This window comes from Lethenteron reissneri, chromosome 44, assembly GCF_015708825.2.
Source record: "Lethenteron reissneri isolate LAM-NWPU_2019-01 chromosome 44, ASM1570882v1, whole genome shotgun sequence".
NCBI lineage: Eukaryota > Metazoa > Chordata > Hyperoartia > Petromyzontiformes > Petromyzontidae > Lethenteron > Lethenteron reissneri.
The window spans coordinates 9,577,762-9,596,832 of NC_083822.1; the positions used below are offsets into that span (position 1 = coordinate 9,577,762).

General features: G+C 54.4%; 1 protein-coding gene across 1 annotated transcript in view; it reads left to right on the forward strand.

Annotated features, from left to right (window-relative positions):
- Positions 1-19,071, forward strand: part of MEI1 (meiotic double-stranded break formation protein 1) — an 81,548-nt gene that overhangs the window by 42,334 nt on the left and 20,143 nt on the right. Inside the window, exons 18-23 of the mRNA XM_061569714.1 lie at positions 1,650-2,093; positions 5,100-5,247; positions 9,444-9,548; positions 10,531-10,659; positions 15,796-15,977; positions 18,368-18,449. Coding sequence (XP_061425698.1) covers positions 1,650-2,093; positions 5,100-5,247; positions 9,444-9,548; positions 10,531-10,659; positions 15,796-15,977; positions 18,368-18,449 — 1,090 coding nt within the window. The remainder of the gene's footprint in view (positions 1-1,649; positions 2,094-5,099; positions 5,248-9,443; positions 9,549-10,530; positions 10,660-15,795; positions 15,978-18,367; positions 18,450-19,071) is intronic.

Sequence of the window (19,071 nt, forward strand, 5' to 3'; positions counted from 1 at the left end):
CACAGGCCCTGTCGCAGCTCCACTCCCTCCTCTCTCACCGCCGCCTTATGTCGGCATTTGTGCCATCCCCTTCTGTCAGAATCTTAATGCATTACTCTCCCGCACCTCTGAACGTCATTTAAAGTTCAATTTGTGCACGTTACAAATTTGATAACGAATGGATTAGTGTTTCTGCATGCTGTGTCTGCCATTTTCTACCGTGACGTTTGGGTAATCTCACGTACATTCGCTCGCGCTTGTAAAGTACAGAGGAGCGTAGTCCCATGCTGCAAGCAGTGCGTGGTTTTCTTTTTAAATCCTTTATATTAAGTTCACTTGCTTGCTTGCTTGCGCGCTTACGACCGTGCAAATCTTTCAGTCGTTTTTTAACCCACTTCCCGTGATCCAATGGAGATGACATTTTGCACACAGACTCGTTGTGCGTGACAATTTATTTTCGTGAAATCTTTTTTTCCAAAATTTTCCACTTTTTAGGATTTTTTTTTTTCCTATTTAATTTAAAATACCAATGTGATAAAAATGAAACTCTTACTCAAGAAAAACAGAAATGAATAATAAAATAAAACCGATGCCACGCATATAAAGGATTTATAGTGAAAAACGTTGTTTTTACGGGTTAATTTATTTCCAGTCCAGCAATGGATTTACGCCTCCCTCGTTGGCAGGACGGGTGGGGCCAGAGGTCACACGAAGGGATCTCAGAGTTGGCTCCGTGATGTCCTCTTCTGCGGGCCCCTTCTCTGACGCGAAGGTGCCCGCAGCTGTTGCGCAAGAGTTCCGAATGCATTCCTCGGCTCGTGACGGTCGCACTGCTCGGATGAAGTTGTGGAAAAAGACGAATTGACAAAATGGGATTGTTATTCATTATCAAAGGGTGATTTATTGTCGCATCATCATCATCATCACCGCTTAACGATTATACTGCGCCTCCCATGCAGTACATCCCGATGTTCTCTGCAGCAGGGGACCCCCATTGGCAGCTATCCCTGTGTTGCACAAGCTGAGCGCAGTATCGGCCAGCCAAGTTGGCCTTATTCTGCGAGTTAGGGGTGGGCGATGTTACCGCGTGTCTTTGCAGTTAAGTTATTTACGAGCCATTGATCAAATATAGCAAATGTGGGCCGTGACTCCTGGCCCACTTGGCCCATTCCGGTTCAAATGACGTCACGCTATCTTGAACATCCACGGCGAAGCGAGCATAGGTGTGCTATATGGTGACGAGATGTTAACTCCCTTGCCTGGCATGCAGGAGGTCGTGCGTTGTATCCCAGCCCTGACGCCTGTATATTTGGAGTCTGCAAGTTCTCCCCGTGGTCGCGTGGATTTTTCTCCGAGTCCTCCGATTTTTTCCTCCACATTTAGAAGCAACGTGTGTTCAAGAGTATATGGCTGTGATACATTTCCACGTGTTAAGCGGCTTCGTTGAGCCATCATTTGTGGCCACGTCGCTTCCAAAAAAGAGCTACATAGCTCAGTGGGCCTTACCTGATAAAATAAAAATAGTTTTAGTTTCACACGCTACGGTTAACACCGATGGGGCTCGAGCCGACGGGTCGCCCGCAACGAACGGCAAACGTGCGACCACTCCGCCCACCTTCACCGCCCCGCCACGACCTGCCCGCCAGTTAACGCCGTTGCCCGCCCCGCAGGATTGGCTGGCGCCCGTGGTGCGGGCGGTGCGTGCCGCCGACTCCCCGGCTGAGCTGTACTCGCACCGGCCGTCGTTCGTGCGCTTCGTCTTCGCCCACGAGGATCTGGCCGCCCTGCTGGCGCCGCAGGTGCTGCGGTCGTGGCTGCGCCGCCTGCGTCCCACCCTCGCCGCTCGCCAGGCCGCAACCGCCTCCACCGAATTGACCGATTCCACCGCCTCCGTCGCTTCTGCCACCTCGAGGGCATCCGCTGCATCCTCGTCCTCCTCCGCCGCCGTTGCCGCCGTCCCGATGATCATCGGCTCCGGCTCGTCCATCCTGGAGGGCGGCACTGACAGAGGGATCGAGTTCCTGTCGGGGGCAGAGGCCATGGACGAGCGGAGTCACATGGCAGCGATGCTGGCGGTGTTGCAAAAGAGTTTGCACGCCGGCAGGGCCTTGCTGGTGCGTGACGCGACGTAACCTGGTCGATGCTCGTCAACCGTCTTGTTATTGTTCGATCCCCTCGGTCTGCTCGAGCAGTTGCTCGTGCTGCTGCTACATCAGTGTATTGCTCCTGCCTCCAAAACGTCTATCCCCTTCTGCTCTTCTGCTCATTTCCTGTTCTGTTTCCACCTCCCCTTGGTCCGTTCCTTGATGCTGCTGCATGTGCTGCTGCTGCTGCAACTCTGTTGATGAGCATTTCTGCCATATTTTTGCCTCACAAGTTTTGCGGTGTTTACTGACCGTATCAGTAACTCATTTTAGGCTGAGCTGATCTAGGGCAGGCCCAGAACCAGTTCTGATATTTGCCACTGATCTTAGCTGGAGCCTGAAATTGAACTCGGGTGCGGGGTTTGTAGCAAAGAGCGCTGACTAATACCGTGCAGATCGTTCCCTACAGACACACACAAAGATAAAGATCCCCTGTATAGCCTTTAACAGACTGTTGGGGCAAGTGGTGTTATCGAGCACCTATGAAGGCCTGCACAGCACACGAGGGGGTGGGTGGCCAGCACCACGCCTGACCGCCTTTGTCTCCCGAGTGGCAATGTTTACGTACCGCACCAGATAGTCATTTGAGGCCGAGTTTACCTAGGGGAGGCCCAGGAAATAGTTAAGATATAATCGTCACCGGTGTTGGCCATGAGCGGGAACCTAACTCGGGTCGCCAGGTTCGTAGCGCACACGCGCTGACCGCTAGACCACCGCACACCAAACCTTACGTACACACAGGCGCAGGCACGCGCACACACACACACAGTTGCACACAAACGCAGATACACACGGGCAGGACAGGTGCCATGAATCACACGTCGTCGAGCGTCCCTGATCGATTCACTTGTTGCACGCGGGTGACCCCGCGGCCCTTGCCCGCGCCTTGATTTGTCGATCGCTCGCTGGTTGTCGTTCGCTGCAAGCGCTGCTTGCCAGTGGTGCTCACGTTGCAGCCACGGGAGCGAGCGTTGGGCAGGGATCACACGGCGCCACGTTCTTGTGTCTCTCCGTATGTATGTTGAACCTTTTTACGCACCGTACATCGCCAGCCGTGCTTGTCGGAGGTATGTTGGAAGGACAACAAACTTAACACGAAAGGCAGTTTTAAAGAAAGGACTTTTCAATCGAGATTATTTAAAGGTGCATAGCTCCAGTGGCCTTTTGTTATGGGAAGGAAGAGCGTCCCAGACGGCCGCAGAATCGCATCCGAAAGCGCGCGATGCAGTGGCCATTTCTGTTCGATGGCCAGCCAAATGCCGCTGCGAGGATGACCGGAGTTCGTGTGATGGTTTACGTGTGATGGTTTACGTGTGATGGTTTACGTGTGATGGTTTACATGTGATGGTCTACGTGTGATGGTTTACGTGTGATGGTTTACGTGTGATGGTTTACTTGTGATGGTTTACGTGTGATGGTCTACGTGTGATGGTCTACGTGTGATGGTTTACGTGTGATGGTTTACGTGTGATGGTTTACGTGTGATGCTTAACGTGTGATGGTTTACGTGTGATGGTTTACGTGTGATGGATTACGTGCGATGGTTTACGTGCGATGGTTTACGTGTGATGGTTTACGTGTGATGGTTTACGTGTGATGGTTTACGTGTGATGGTTTACTTGTGATGGTTTACGTGTGATGGTTTACGTGTGATGATTTACCTGTGATGGTTTACATGTGATGGTTTACGTCCGATGGTTTACGTGCGATGGTTTACGTGCGATGGTTTACGTGCGATGGTTTACGTGCGATGGTTTACGTGCGATGGTTTACTTGTGATGGTTTACGTGTGATGGTTTACGTGTGATGGTTTACGTGTGATGGTTTACGTGTGATGGTTTACGTGTGATGGTTTACGTGTGATGGTTTACTTGTGATGGTTTACGTGTGATGGTTTACGTGTGATGGTTTACTTGTAATGGTTTACGTGTGATGGTTTACGTGTGATGGTTTACGTGTGTTATCAATCCCTGACCGTGAGCGACATTGACGGCAATGGGTGTCCTGAAGCCCGGCTGGTCAGACGCCAAGGCCGTCTCGGGCCGTGTCGGCCTTGGCTTCAGCTAATGGAGAGACAAAGGCGGTTGGATTTTGCGTGCCCTTGTTCTTCCACAACGTGCTGCAGCAGCAACCGTGCGTGAACCTAAATATACACGTGCGCGTGCGTGTGAAGTCTTGATTCTTTAACCAGGTAAGAACTCAACAGGGACGTGGGGGCGTTAGTCTTGATTGGTGATTGGCCAGTATGATTCAATTAGGCTGATTTGGACGCCGATGCCTGTTGGGATGCTCTTTCGAATGACGTCAGGGAATGTTTAATGTCCACTGTGAAGCAGACGGCGCTTAGTATTATTATTTATGGAGGTCATTACACCCGTAGTAATAATAAGAGTGGCCGTTGGATTTGAATCGTGAACCTCTGCAACAAGCGCCCGGAAAAGCTCCGGCTTTGTCTCGATTAGGGCGCTTCGCTACGAACCCGGCGACCTGAGTTAGATTCCTGCTCGTGGCCAACAGCAGTGACGATTATCTGAACCGATACTGGGCCTCCCCTAGTTCGACTCAGCCTCAAATGGGTACCTGGTGCAGTGTGTAAACATCGCCACTAGGGAGACGGTGGCAGCCAGGCGTGGTGCTGGCCACCCACCCCCTCGTGTGCCATGCCGGCCTTCATAGGTGCTCGCTAACAGCACTTGCCCTAACAGTCTGTTCAGGCTATACGGGGGATCTTTGGTGTAGTGGTTTTCACGCCGCACCATGAACCCGACCATCTGGTTTTGATTCTTGACCATGGTTAACATGAGTTGCGATGATCTATTATCTGTGCCTGGGGCTTCCTTTAGGTCGACTCAGAGTGCCTTCACAGGCACTCGCTGACGGCACTTGCCCCAACGGCCTGCGAGAGACGACCCGGGGACTCTTCGTTTCTAACGCGCGTGCGTGTGTGCGTCTGTGCGCGCGTGTGTGCGGTCGCAGAAGCTGGTGTGCAACGGTGAGCGCGGCGAGGCGGAGAGAGCCCTGAGCCTCACGCGGCGGTGGGCGTGCGCCGCCGCGTGCCGCTCACCCACGCTGCTGCTGCTGTGCTCCTCGCTCCCCGACGTCCTGCAGCGAGCCGCGCATGGAGGTGGTCGCTCGCACGCATGCACGCTCGCACGCACGCTCGCTCGCTCACCACCCGCAGCTCGCCTCCCAGAGCTCGCCGCTCCCACCGCCGCTCGCGAAGCAACGAACGCAGAGCCGCGAGCGTCGACGGTCACCGTCCGCCGTCTCCGAGAGTTTTCTTCGCCCCCCCCTCCCCTCCGCGGACATACGGACGGACAGAGTTGTTGTCTTTCCCCCTCGGTTACAAACTACGAATCGTTTCAGACAAAAAAACATTTCCGGATGTGTATAAACGGCTGAGTTGCTCACCGCTCACTGCTCACACCGTTTCAACGCCTACCGCGTGCCGCCTAACCGTTCACTGCTCACCACCACCCACGGCTGACCGCTCTCAACGCTCACCCATCATTGCTCGTGAAACAGTGGACACGGAATCATGGGCAGCACCCACACGGGGGGAGGGTTGAGCAGAGGGCTGCAGTTTGCTCACCGCTACACGGCGGCACTGGGCCTCACTCATCGAGAGAACAAAGTTGGAAATAACTTTTACAAAGTCTGCCTTTGCTTGCATTAACGAACATTTGCATGAACGAAAATTTGCATAAACGGTATGCGGCGGCCATCAGACGGCTTTTTTTAAAATGTTGGGGGCAAGGGTGTTTTGGGTGGGGGGGGGAGTGGGGGGTGGAATAGCCCCCTCTACCCCCACTCCACCCCTTCTACCCTTACTCCACCCCCCCTCTACCCCCATTCCACCCCCCCTCTACCCTCACTACACCCCCCCTCTACCCCCACTCAACCCCCACTCCCCCACTCCCCGGGTAAGCGGTGGGCGCCCTCTGAAATAGCTGCCCACGGGGCTACCCAGCCCCGATACGGCAGGGAGGGGACGTCTGAATGCATATTGCCATTGATTGGCACTAATTGTCAAATTTGACGAATTAAGGGGCGTGATGTGACACAGATGGTCTTTTAGCGACAATAATAATTTAATTTAATTTATGTGACTGTTGCTTAACGACGTGAAGGTCCATTGGTATTCATTGGCTCCTTTTTTTTCCCGGGGCGAGCTCTAGGTAGCGCAATTACTTACGGTCAATTGTTATTATTTTGTCATTTAGTCGCAGATCATAATGAATGAGGGAGATTAATTCATTTGCGAACCATAATAATACTACAATGATAATTATTTTGTCAATGCTTGCAGTCAGTCATTTACAATCATAACGTGGGCACTCGTTAATTTTAATATTCAAAACATACTATTAACATTGCTAATGAGTGGCGTTCAGCCATCACAAATAGTGTTTTACGGAACTCTTACATCACGACCACGTGCTTGAGCAGAGGACTACTTACTGATTACAGCCGTGCATGGAGACGCGGCGTGATCGCTTATTAAGGAAGACTCACCAACCTCCTGTTGCCTCGCCCTTCTCATCTTACTCTACTCCCCTCCACGCACTCTCCTACCTCCTTCCTCATCTCACTCAACTCCCCTCCACCCACTCTTCCTATCTCTCCCCTCTCATCTCACTCTACTCCCCTCCACGCACTCTCCTACCTCTCCCCTGTCATCTCACTCTACTCCCCTCCATGCATTCTCCTACCTTTCCACTCTTATCTTACTCTACTCCCCTCCTCGCACTCTCCTACCTCTCCCCTCTCATCTCACTCTACTCCCCTCCTCGCACTCTCCTACCTCTCCCCTCTCATCTCACTCTACTCCCCTCCTCGCACTCTACTACCTCTCCCCTCTCATCTCACTCTGCTCCCCTCCACGCTCTCCCCTACCTCTCCCCTGTCATCTCACTCCACTCCCCTCCATGCATTCTCCTACCTCTCCACTCTTATCTCACTCTACTCCCCTCCACGCACTCTCCTGCCTCTCATCTCGCTCTACTCCCCTCCACGCACTCTCCTGCCTCTCTCCTCTCATCTCACTCTACTCCCCTCCACGCACTCTCCTACCTCTCCCCTCTCATCTCACTCTACTCCCCTCCATGCACTCTCCTACCTCTCCCCTCTCATATTACTCTACTCCCATAATATAGGTTTTTACGCGATCTAACCCAAAAAAACCTATATTATGGATGATATTGGATGCAAAAGCCTACGTGTTAAACCACTCTACTCCCCTCCACACACTCTCCTACCTCTCCCCTCTAATCTCACCCTACTCCCCTCTTATCTCAGGCTACTCCCCGCCGCATACTCCCTGCTCCAACAACCCTGGACGCTGTCGACAACTCAACATTGATGCATTGTAAATTGCATCGTTGACCCTCCAGGCATCTTCCTTCGGCACACAACTTGCGCCGCAGCGCCATCTCAATCTCCTCTCTGGCCTGTACAATTCTACCCATAATTCTGTGCTCTAACGTACAAAAAAGCCCTCTTCAAACTCTCCGAATTGGCAGTTTTCTGCCGTATCGCAAGGCGAGCGTCCTGAGACGCGCGTGCATTTGGGGCGCTCCATAAATCAGTCTGGCATCTCTGAGCCGCGGGGAATCGGACGTAAACTGGTTAACGAGACCCGATAACATTTGCCTGCCCCCTCTTCCTTCAGGGCAACCTGGGGGGCAGAGGAAGAGTGCAAGGGTCACCGACCTGTGCCACCGGCTGCTTCTCTCCCGCTGATTCAATCCATCGCTTTCTCTTTGCGGCCCCCCCCCACACCCCCCCCACACCCCCCCCCACACCCCCACACCCCCCCCCACACCCCCCCCCACACCCCCCCCACACCCCCCCACACCCCCCCACACCCCCCCCACACCCCCCCCACACCCCCCCCACACCCCCCCCACACCCCCCCCACACCCCCCCCACACCCCCCCCACACCCCCCCCACACCCCCCCCACACCCCCCCCACACCCCCCCCACACCCCCCCCACACCCCCCCCACACCCCCCCACACCCCCCCCACACCCCCCCCACACCCCCCCCACACCCCCCCCACACCCCCCCCACACCCCCCCCACACCCCCCCCACACCCCCCCCACACCCCCCCCACACCCCCCCCACACCCCCCCCACACCCCCCCCACACCCCCCCCCACACCCCCCCCCCACACCCCCCCCACACCCCCCCCCCCCCACACCCCCCCCCACACCCCCCCCACACCCCCCCCACACCCCCCCCACACCCCCCCCACACCCCCCCCCCCCCACACCCCAAATGATCTTCTTCGTTGTGGGACCCGCCTACCTCTCTGGCCGTCTCTCTGTGCTGTGAACAAGGGGGGCCTTTGCCCGAAACGTCGCCTCTTATTTGCATATTCTTTTTGAGGCCACAGTGATATGTCTATTCTTTAAAGCATTCACATAGGTGAATTAGTGGAATGTTCATCATCATCATCATCATCGCGTCCTTTATTTTTCCCAGGAAAGCCATGCCGAGTCTCAAAATTCGTTATCAGGAGGGTCCTGCCACATTATTGAGATGTTTGGCCAATGGCATCAGTGAGTGTTTTGCCTTCGCGTGGGAGGAAACTGGGGAACGCAGAGGAAATATACACACACTATCCTCACAGACCAAGTCCACTACACCGTGGTATTCCCAGGCAGTCTCCCATCCAACTGATAACCTGCCTCAACCCTGGCCAACTTCCAAGATCCGACGAGATTAGGAGCGGTGAGGGTGATATGGGCTTGGGCAACCTCTTCGAAACTTTAACTTGGACCGGTCACAAATTAACGCCAACGCGTGTCGATTGTTTCAATGTCAAGACTTTTGCCCCAGCTTCCGTGCGAGTGACGTTGCCGCCCCCCGAGTTCAACACCTTTTTTTGCCCGTTCGGAAACAGGGTCCAGTGGTGCTACCGTCTTGCGTCAAAACAAATGTCACAGGGCCACAGCAGGAGACCACAACAACGTAGTCCCTGCAGCCACCTATGAAACCTGTTATGCACGGCCGTCACCCATCCAAGCACAGCTGTCCAGGCTCAACCCTGCTTGGCTCATGAGATCTGATGAGATTGGGTGGATTCTGGGTGATTCGGTCACAGGCTTTACTTATTTACCCGAGTCAAAAAAAGCCACCCCCTTGATTTAACGAATCTGTCCTTGCGTTTGATGGCAGCAAAACCGTATGGTTACGCTCGTTGGTAAGTGTCTAAAAAGCGCGTCCGTGTGCTCAAGGAACTGTGACCTTTCACGCCGCGCTAACGGAACGTCTGGCCCCTGCGTGCGTCGCCCCCCTTCCCCCTCCGTCACAGACGTGTGCAACCTGCCCCTGATGCTCGGAGCTCTCTGCCACCTGCAGCTGCAGGGCGCCCTGGATCACAGCTCGGAGGAAGTCTCCTTCCGGCTGCTCTACCACGGTGTGCCTCCGCGTGCAGCTCCCTGCGATTAGGGCTGATCCGCTGGCGGGCACCCTCAGTTACTCCGCTCTATCTCTCTCCATGGTGGCCAATCTTGGTGGTCGGCGTTGGTGGCCAATGTTAGTGGCCGACGTTAGTGTCCGGCGTTGGTGGTCGGCGTTGGTGACCGGCATTGGTGGCCAATGTTGCTGGCCGGCATTTGTGGCCTGCGTTGGTGGCCGGCATTGGTAGCCGGTGCTGTGGTGGCCAGAGTTGGTGGCTGGTGTTGGTGGCCGGATTGATGCTCTTTACTGGTGCCGGATGCTGGTGGTCAGGGTTTTTGCAAGGATTCAACTCTAACCCTCAGCAGTTTGATGAATGGGTTCCACTTAACTATCTATGGTTATTTCACACTCCCATTACTGTGCTCCCTGAGCCCCAAAACCAATTTTGATTGGCTGCAGTAGTAGTTTTCAGAGCTGTAATATATTTTTCACTGGAGTGCCCCCGATGTGATGCGGTGTGCGGTTGATGTGAAAAGTACCGCGTGCGGTGGGGGGTGCGGTGATGTGAGCTGCGCGGGGTGGTGATCCGTGCAGTGTGCGGTGTGATGGGAAGTGTGGTGTGTTGCGAGCAGTGTGGTGTGGTGAGCAGTGCGGTGTGGTCAGCGGCGCGGTGAGGTGAGCGGTGAGGTGAATGGTGCGGTGAGGTGAGCAGTGCGGTGTGGTGAGCGGTGCGGTGTGGTGAGCGGTGTGGTGAGATGAGCGGTGCGGTGTGGTGAGCGGTGCGGTGTGCGTTGTGTGGTGAGCAGTGTGGTAGGGTGAGCGGTGTGGTGTGGTGAGTGGTGTAGTGAGCCGTGCGGTGTGGCGAGCCGTGCGGTGTGGTGAGCGGTGCGGTGTGCGTTGTGTGGTGAGTGGTGCTGTGTGCGTTGTGTGGTGAGCCGTGTGGTAGGGTGAGCAGTGCGGTGTGGTGAGCGGTGCGGTGTGCGTTGCGTGACGAGCAGTGTTCCGGGTGGTGGATCGAGTGAAGAGCGCGAAGGCGCCGGTGCTGCTGCCGGCGTTCTCCTTCGTGTACGCGAGCCTGGGCCAGGGAGCGGGGGCCGGCTGGGGCCGCAACTCGGGGGACAGCCGCGGTGAGACTCGCGCACGCGCTCACCACCCTTGCCGCCCGCGCTCCATCTCCACAGCACCGAGGGCGCGGACCGACGCCTGGGAACCACGCCATCCTCACCGCCCTCATCACCGTCGTTCAAATCACAGCCCTTACCGTACCTCACCGCAATTGCCAACCTTTTTCAGCCAATCTCATCGCCCATTCCATTGTCACGATACATCTCGACTACACTTCAGCCTCACCACCGTCACTGCCATCACATCCATCGCCATGCCCCTCACTCCCTCACCCTCCTTATTCCATCTCTCCCCCCCCACTGCCCTCACCCACCTTACCACCATCACCATCGTCACCTCCATTAACACCCTTGCCTTCCTCTCCCACCCTTAACTTCCTCTCTCCTCCCCGCCCCACCACTCCCTCCTCATCCACCTCACCGCCCGCTGAGCTAAGAGGCACCGTTGACGATCTCCGCCTTAATTAGCGGCGTTTCCAGCCGGGGCGCTCGCTCAACCCGCTCGCCGTGGAGCAGCTGTAATTATTGGAGCGATCGTAATGGTTTACATTATTTGTATATTTTGTTAATTCACCGGGAAACTCCTCCCAAGTTCCCATTACACTTTTAACGGTGGCTTAAATCGTTAACTAAATGTTTTTTTTTTTGTACACGTCGGAAATTAACGTCGTTCTCTTGGCTCCTGCTTTTTTTGATTGGGAGGTAATACAAACGGGGTGTTGAATTTAACTTTGCGAGCACGCGCTTGCGTGCGTGCGTGCGTCGAGAGAAGAGGGAAATAATGCTACTTTCTGCGATGGTGGCTCCTCCCTTCAATGCAGCACGGATGCTGGTCACGTAACTACGGGGTGGGGGGGCAGGGAGCGGGGGGTGGCGATGGGGGAGGGGGGATGGGGTGGCAAAACCCCGACGGGTTTAGAGAGACGTCGCCCCGTGATTACAACGCGAGACCTCTTTTGCTATTTGTGATTACGCGCACAGCGGCAATCATCGCCTCCTACTGGCAGACTAACGCCCACTCGCAGGCAAGGTGGCGAGTCACCTTGTGCCGCAGAGGGACAGCTACCCCTGGGGGTCCCCTTGGCTGGACCTCATAGCAATCCTACACTCCGAAATGGAATCATTTGAAAATTAAAGACAAGCAACAGCACGGTTGTGGCCATGTAACCCAAGCTATGGACCTCATAGCAAACCGCTTTAGTCTTCTCTTCTTCAACAGGGGAGTAGCAAAACCACACCAACTTTCCACCGAAGCCCTCTCGTGGCCAGGGGCAGACCTCGGGCATTGGCTCCTGAACTTATTGCTGCGACACGCAAGAATAGAATGAAATCTCCCCCACCTGGCAGACGTATCGCCTGCCTGCAGGCCATGTGCTGAATCACCCCGTGCCACACGGGGATAGCTGCCACTTGGGGTGCCCTTTCAAATGTGTTGAGATGACACGTGATGCATCTTGCGTATCGCATGTGAAGCCCTCTGAGATGCCCTGGAGTAAAGGGCACTCGATCAAATACAAATTATTATTATTACATTGCGGACGGACGTGAGCAGAGAGATGGTCAGGCTCGAGGCAGCTTACGGGGAAGGTAGGATCACATCAGGCTGGAGACAGAGTTAGCCACGTGGATTATAGAGTGTCCGCAGGTTAAGGCACGATGCACTCTTCTAAGAAACGTGTGGGCAAGGGCAGGATTCGTCACTGGAAGGGATGGCGATGGCCGGCGTTCGAGAATGGTGACAAAGCGGCAACTCCAAAAAAATGGAACGCATCCAGGTGGGGGAGATGGAGCGATGAAATCGCCTTGCGTGTGCAGGTGTTAGGCGGATTATTACATCGCCGGATCGCGAGAGGTGGCGGTGGCGGCTTGGAGAGGCCTGCACCCAGCGGTGGATCTACCCTGGCCGATGGTGATGATGATGATCGATGGGGATCACCATCTATTACTGCGGAGGCACAAAGGGCTCGGCAGATGTTTAATCTCGGGACCCAGCTCCGAAGAAGGTCCATTGCCTGAAATATCTAAAACAAGCACCATCTGTATTGTGGCCCGGTAAACGCACTTTTGGGCCGCCCTGTATTTTCTCTGTCATTCGGCGGCGTTGATGACGAATGTGCCGAGCGCTATCGCTCTCTCCCTCGTTCATTTTAAACAAACGACCCTACTGGAAGGTCAGCGAGTGCGCTAACGGGCCCTGCGTCAACTCTCAGACTTAACCCAGCCTCATTATTTTGCAGGGCTGCGACGATCTAAAAAAAAAATGTACGACATAGCGTCGGGTCTTTGAACACGGGATCAGCAGCCATCTTCATGCATTAAGTTTTCGTGCCTTCCAAGTTACCGAGCTGTGTTTACCGTCAAGTCACTATTGTAAAATATATCTACATATATCTATACACGTATGGATAATCCACGTTAAACGCAGCTTCGTGCGCCGATTCTGCCGGGGCGCCCCAGCGAAACAAGCCGTTTCCATCTCGCGTGTTCCACTCTCGGCTCGAGTATCTCTTATAAATAACTGAGAGGACCATGGCCTCGTAAATGTGAAGCGACGTGGGCCCCCCGCGCTTCTCCCCGCTCTCGCGCGCTTCCTCGCCGCCATTGCTTTCTTCCCCGCGCTGGCTTTTTCCGTCGGCTCCGGAGATGGGTACGCCGAATTAATTATTTTGGCAGTAACAGCTAATCGCCGTAATTTGCCGGCTGTAATTAGGAGTCATTTCATTACGCTCGCTGCAGGGCCGATAAACTGCGCAAGATTTTTTTTTCAATTTTTTTTTTTCCGCCTCTCAGAGGTGGGTGGAAATTACAGGCGGACAGCCGGTGGATTAAGGAAAGTAATTTAGTCCAATTTCCATAATGGACGTGTGTGCGTTTACCAGCCCACAACACGCTTTTGAGAACCCTCGCGTGATTGATCGAGACGCGCTGTAATATATTTTTTATGCAGGTGCGCATTTACCGCAAATGAATTATTTAAACCCCTGTCCACATGGGCCCTCCTCACGTGTGGCAATTTGAGTGCGAGGGCGATGACCTGGCGTAATAATTTTAACCCAACTTTCACAGATTTCCATTTTTTTGCGCGAGAGCCGCGCTGCGCATGCGCGCGTGTGTGCGGTGGGGAGCGGTGGTGTAGCGGTTAGTGCGCTGCGCTACGAACCCGGCGAGGCGTGTTCGATTTCCGCTCATGGCTAAAACCAGTGATGATTATCTGAACCGGTCCTGGGCCTCCCCTTGGTCAACTCAGCCTCAAATGAGTACCTGGTGCGGTGTGTAAACATCGCCACTAGGGAGACAAAGGCGGTCGGCCCTGGTGCTGACCACCCACCCCCTCGTGTGCTGTGCTGGCCTTTATAGGTGCTCGCTAACAGCACTTGCTTCAACAGTCTGTTAAAGGCTATACGGGGGATCTTTGTCTTTGTGCGTGGCCCCGTATCCCTCTCTGTGCCCCGTCGACGTGATCATTTGTCACGGTTCACGGTCGCGATTTGGTAAAAAAAAAAATAGTTGTAAGATAAATACGTTAGTCAGTTTAACACGTAGGCTTTTGCGACCAATATCAACCATAACACAGATTATTTTGGGTTAGAACGCGTAAATATATAAATGTGTTGTTAAACTCACCACCGCCCGACACAGCCAATTAGTAATATTTGTCACGTAAACAGAACATGCCAATTTGTTACTAGTACAACATTTACAGTTGTGACTTTGCTCTCCAACACACCGGTGTGCTGCACTAGTAACGAATTGGCATTTTCTGTTTATGTGACAACCCTTACTAACTTGGCTGTGCCAGGTGGTGGCTTTACGCAATCTAACCCAAAACACCTGTTATGGAAAACACGTTTGTCACGTGTTTTTCCGACGTCTCATTTGTATCGCTTGTTGGGGGTTGTCGTCATTCGTCTTGGTTTATCTTGTTTTATCGGTTAGTTTTGTTTCGTACCGAACGAAGTGCTAGTCAGGAGAAGCAAACCGTGAATCATCTCCCGAGATGCCCTGCAGCACCCACAATGCACTCCTCAAGATTTGGCAATGCCAACATCGGAAGCGGTGGGCCTGTGCAGAATATTGTGGAAAGACCCGTGTAGGTTGGACAGGAGACGCGACGAAGAAGATGATTCGTACCGCTAGCCCAACTGCATCGCTCAAAATATCACCTGCGTGCAATTTGCGCAGATCGATGCGGTGCGCGTGCTGCAAGCGCGAGAGGGAAATTTGAAACGACAAGTCGATGGGTTGCGATGTGCCTCGTGGTGATGTGTCGGCAGGCCAATCACAATTGGTTTTGGGAGTAAGGGGTATGACCAGTCATGCACGGGGGTCAGCTGTCTGGATATAAGCACGCCATATATAATCATATATATGTAAGCATCACATATTTTCTTGACACCGGTGGGTCAACGGAGAAGGGAAACTTCTAATACAAGCACATGACTTCAATATCAGCTCAGCTGGCCTTGCTTCCTCCCAAGGAGTGTGCTTATTGGTCACATGGCTCCTCTGTCACAAGCCCCTCGAATGCCCGTCCATGGGCCAGAGCAGAAATTGGTTAACCCAAACTGTGAGCACGCAACCCACCCTTATTGGCCTCTTATAGACATTGCAATCCACTAAAGTTATGCCACCTAGGGCAGAACCGATAAGTGCAATATCTGGTATGTCCCACTGTGGGGTGCCACGGTGGTGAGATGTTAACTACCTCGCCTGGTATACAGGAGACCGTGGGTTCGATGCCGGCCCTGACGCCTGTATTTTTGGAGTTTTCATGTCTCTGTTCCCATTGTCGCGTGGATTTTTCTCCGGGTCCTCCGGTTTTTCTCTCCACATTTAGAGATTCCGTTTCGAGTTTTTGGCTGCTATACATTTCCACATGATGATAAGCCACTTCGTTGAGCTATCATTTGTGACCAGGTCGCTTCTGAAAAAGAGCTATATAGCTCAGTGGGCCTTGTGTGGTAAAATAAAAAATTGTTTAGTTTAGATCTGGCACGTGGTGCAGTGAACCTTGCAACCTGAGCCAGCAACCGGCAAGGGTTTGCGGGATGCACGGTTCCCAGCCTGGCAGCCGCGCCGGGCTTCTGGCTTCACCTGTCATCGCTGTCACCCACGGCGCGTGTGCCTGCTGTGCGTTAGCCGTGGCGTTGGCGCTGTCCAGCGAGCGGCTGCTGGCGCTGCTGCAGGAGGCGGTGCAGCCACCGGTTGGCGACGAGTCACCGTGGCCGTCACCGGCGTCGCCGTGCGAGTCGGAGCTGCTGGGCAGCGCTTGGCTGCTGCTCTCGGCGCTGCTCGGGTGCCAGGCGGCGCACGACATCGAGGTGAGGGGTCGTGAGGTACCCCCCCTCCCCTCCCTACAAACCCTCCTCCCCTCTCCGCCCTCCGCACACTCTTCGCCACGCAGCCAAACCCCTGTGTGCATGCACACTGGCCCTTGGCACACCTTGCCTGCGGTCAAATTCACACCTCTACCAAAACCACAAAGACAAGATCCCCCGTATAGTATTAACAGACTTTTGGGGCACACGAGGGGGTGGGTGGCCAGCACCTTTGTCTCCCAAGTGGCGATGTTCACACACCGCACCAGGTACTCATTTGAGGCTGAGTCGACCTGGGGGATACCCAGGATTGGTTCACTTCCCTATATCTATCCACACCAGCCACAACTTTGCCATGTGGCTATCGTGCACATCTCCGCATACAGCCGCTTAACATACCCCCGCTGCACATACAGCGCCTCGTCCCAGTTTACCGCACCACGTGTGCCGCTTGCCAAACACCGTCACCCTTTGTGTGACTCACCTCCAGTTCACACGCACTCCTTCACGACCAAGTAAAATATGCCAGTTGAGTTGGTTTATCAGCAGAACCAGAGGAGCTTAGATTTAACCACTTTTTTTACGACGTTTCGCTGGAGGTTATCGCATCCCAGCTTTTGCCCATAAACAATATCAGTTGCGAAATTTGCCCATAACGCGACGACTTGATTTGATATTCACCGTCGGCTGGTGGAGGGCTACAGTAAAAGAGAACATTGTATCCCACACGACGACCCAACCCAGAAGAGACCGCCCGTGAATTGCGACGCACGCCTCACCAACGCGGGCGCTCGGCGTTCTGTAAACCGCTCACCCCAAGCGTCGCCTTCCCATCCACGGGAGATGCTTGGTCACGTAGTCCCATGCATACCCCACCCGGTGCCACCAACCTTGCCCCCCGCGCACCACGGCCCGCCCGCTCACCTTCACGATGTCATGCCACCTGTTCGCATCGCTCGCTGGGGCTACGCGCCACGACTTGCTGGAAGCTTTATTTTTTCACTTGATGACGATTGCTTGTGTTGCGATGACAACGTCGTAATTTTTTATTATTTTATTATTTTAATATTTACGTGACTTTACCGAAAGACCCAATCAGTATGGAAGCTTCATTTGTGGAAACAAGTCAAGGTCATGTTGACTTCTAACTGCCCCCCTCCCCCCGGTGACATCGCTATGACATCACTGCTTTTTGTTTTTAATATGTCGGTGCACGGTGTCATCACTGTAGTGCTATGGTGGGGACACCTGATCGTCATTTTAGAGTTTTGTCTTTGTTATCAACGTAACTTCAAATCCATGCCGGACAGTGCAGGACGCGCGACCTGTTTGTGTATTCAGAGCACGAACGCCGTTGGGTTTTTTGTTGTTGCGTTTGTCATTCGATCGGCGCGGCGGTCATGCCCACACATCACGGTCCTCGTCATCATCGTCATACATAATTGGCCTTGATCGATCCACTGCTGGATGAAGGCCTCGCTTAACCGTCGCTGTCTCTCACGGCCCTGCGATGTAACCCAGGCACCCAGGCGGTAATCGACCGACAACTCAAAAAAAGACACGAGACTGCGCCGACCCACGCTCGGTGCTGCCGACACCTCACATCTGTCCGCCCGTCCAACAGTCGATCCGTCTGTCCATAGCTTCCGTCCGTCCGTCAGTCCATTTGTCCGTCAGTTCATCAATCCATCCGGCAGTTGATCAGTCCCCATCCTTCTGTCTGTTCTTCAGTCAATCCCGTCTGTTTGCGAGTCCATTCGTCGATCCGTGTTTTTGTCAGTGCACCCGTCTGTTCGTCGCACAGTCCATTCATCCGTTAGTCGCCCGTCCGTCTTTCCATCTGTCCGTCCGTTTTCTCCGTCCGCTCGCCTGCCAACGACGAGAGAAAAAACAAAAAATCCTGCAGCTCCGCGCAGTGCGTGGCCCGGCAGCGTGGAGCAATTTCAGATGTGAGATTTACAGCGGCGATGAGCGGGGGCAGCCGAGACCGGGCTGCGATGACTGCCGCGCCAGAGCCCCCCGTCAGCAGCAGCGGCAGCGGCAGTGCAGATAACTTAATCTAGAGGCGCGCGCGCGCAATGGCACACAGGGAGCGTGTTGCATTGTTGACAGAGCTGATAAAACACCCAATTTAAGGCAAGCTGTTAAGTCGCTTGGGAGATTTCAGAAGCTGTGACGTTTATAGATTAATTTGCTGCTCGAAAACAAAAACAAGCGAGCAATTCTTGCGGGAGCTCGAGATGAAAGCTTCTAATTAATCAGTCAATTACAAGTTGCCCCAATTGAGGAAATTCCCTAAGCAGGAACAAGTGTTTTTTGTCTGCGTTCGTGGTTGTTTTATTTGTTGTTGTTATTTTTTGTTCTTTTCACCGGGGGTCGTGGGGGAGCTGCAGGTGCGTGGATGCATCGGTGTGGATCCTCTTGTCCTGCTGGCGCCGCTCACCGGGAAGCGAGGAGCGTCTGGGCTGCTGCAAGGTGACGGGGTGGGGGGGGTGAAGGGTGGCACACCCGGGTGTCTGGTTGGGGGGCTGTCGTGCACGTCCACGCTGCTGGGCGGCGTGTGAGCTAGGCGGGTCTGCTGAGCAAGTTGTCTGGTGGGCAGGAGGGAATGTCTTGTTGGCACGATGTCCTGATGTCCAGAGTGCTGGGACCCCAGTGGATCGGCCAACTGCGTGGCAATGGGGGCAAGGTGTCCGATGGGCGAGGGAGTCTTCTAGCGAGCAGTGTGGTGGGCCGGGTGTCTTCTTGACAGATGCGCAGGACGCCAAGCAAGCCGGTAGGCTGGGCGTCGGTGAGGTGCACTAATGAGCGGGGGGGCGCAGGGTGTCGAGCAGACATTGTTTTGGTTGGCAGGGAGTTTGAGGTTCAAGGTGTCATCTGTGCAGAGTACTACTATTATAATAGTGCAGGGTGCCAAGCATGTAGGTATCATCCGGTGGGCTGGGTGTCAGCAAGGCACACTGATGAGCAGGGTGTCTGGCAGGCAGGGGCAGGCCGACGGGGGCTTTCCGTGCCGCGGCCAGCACTCGTCGCTGTCTAACCCCGTCCGCCCGCGCGCGCCCCTCTCCGCCTGCGCGGTAATTGCGACGCGCACCTG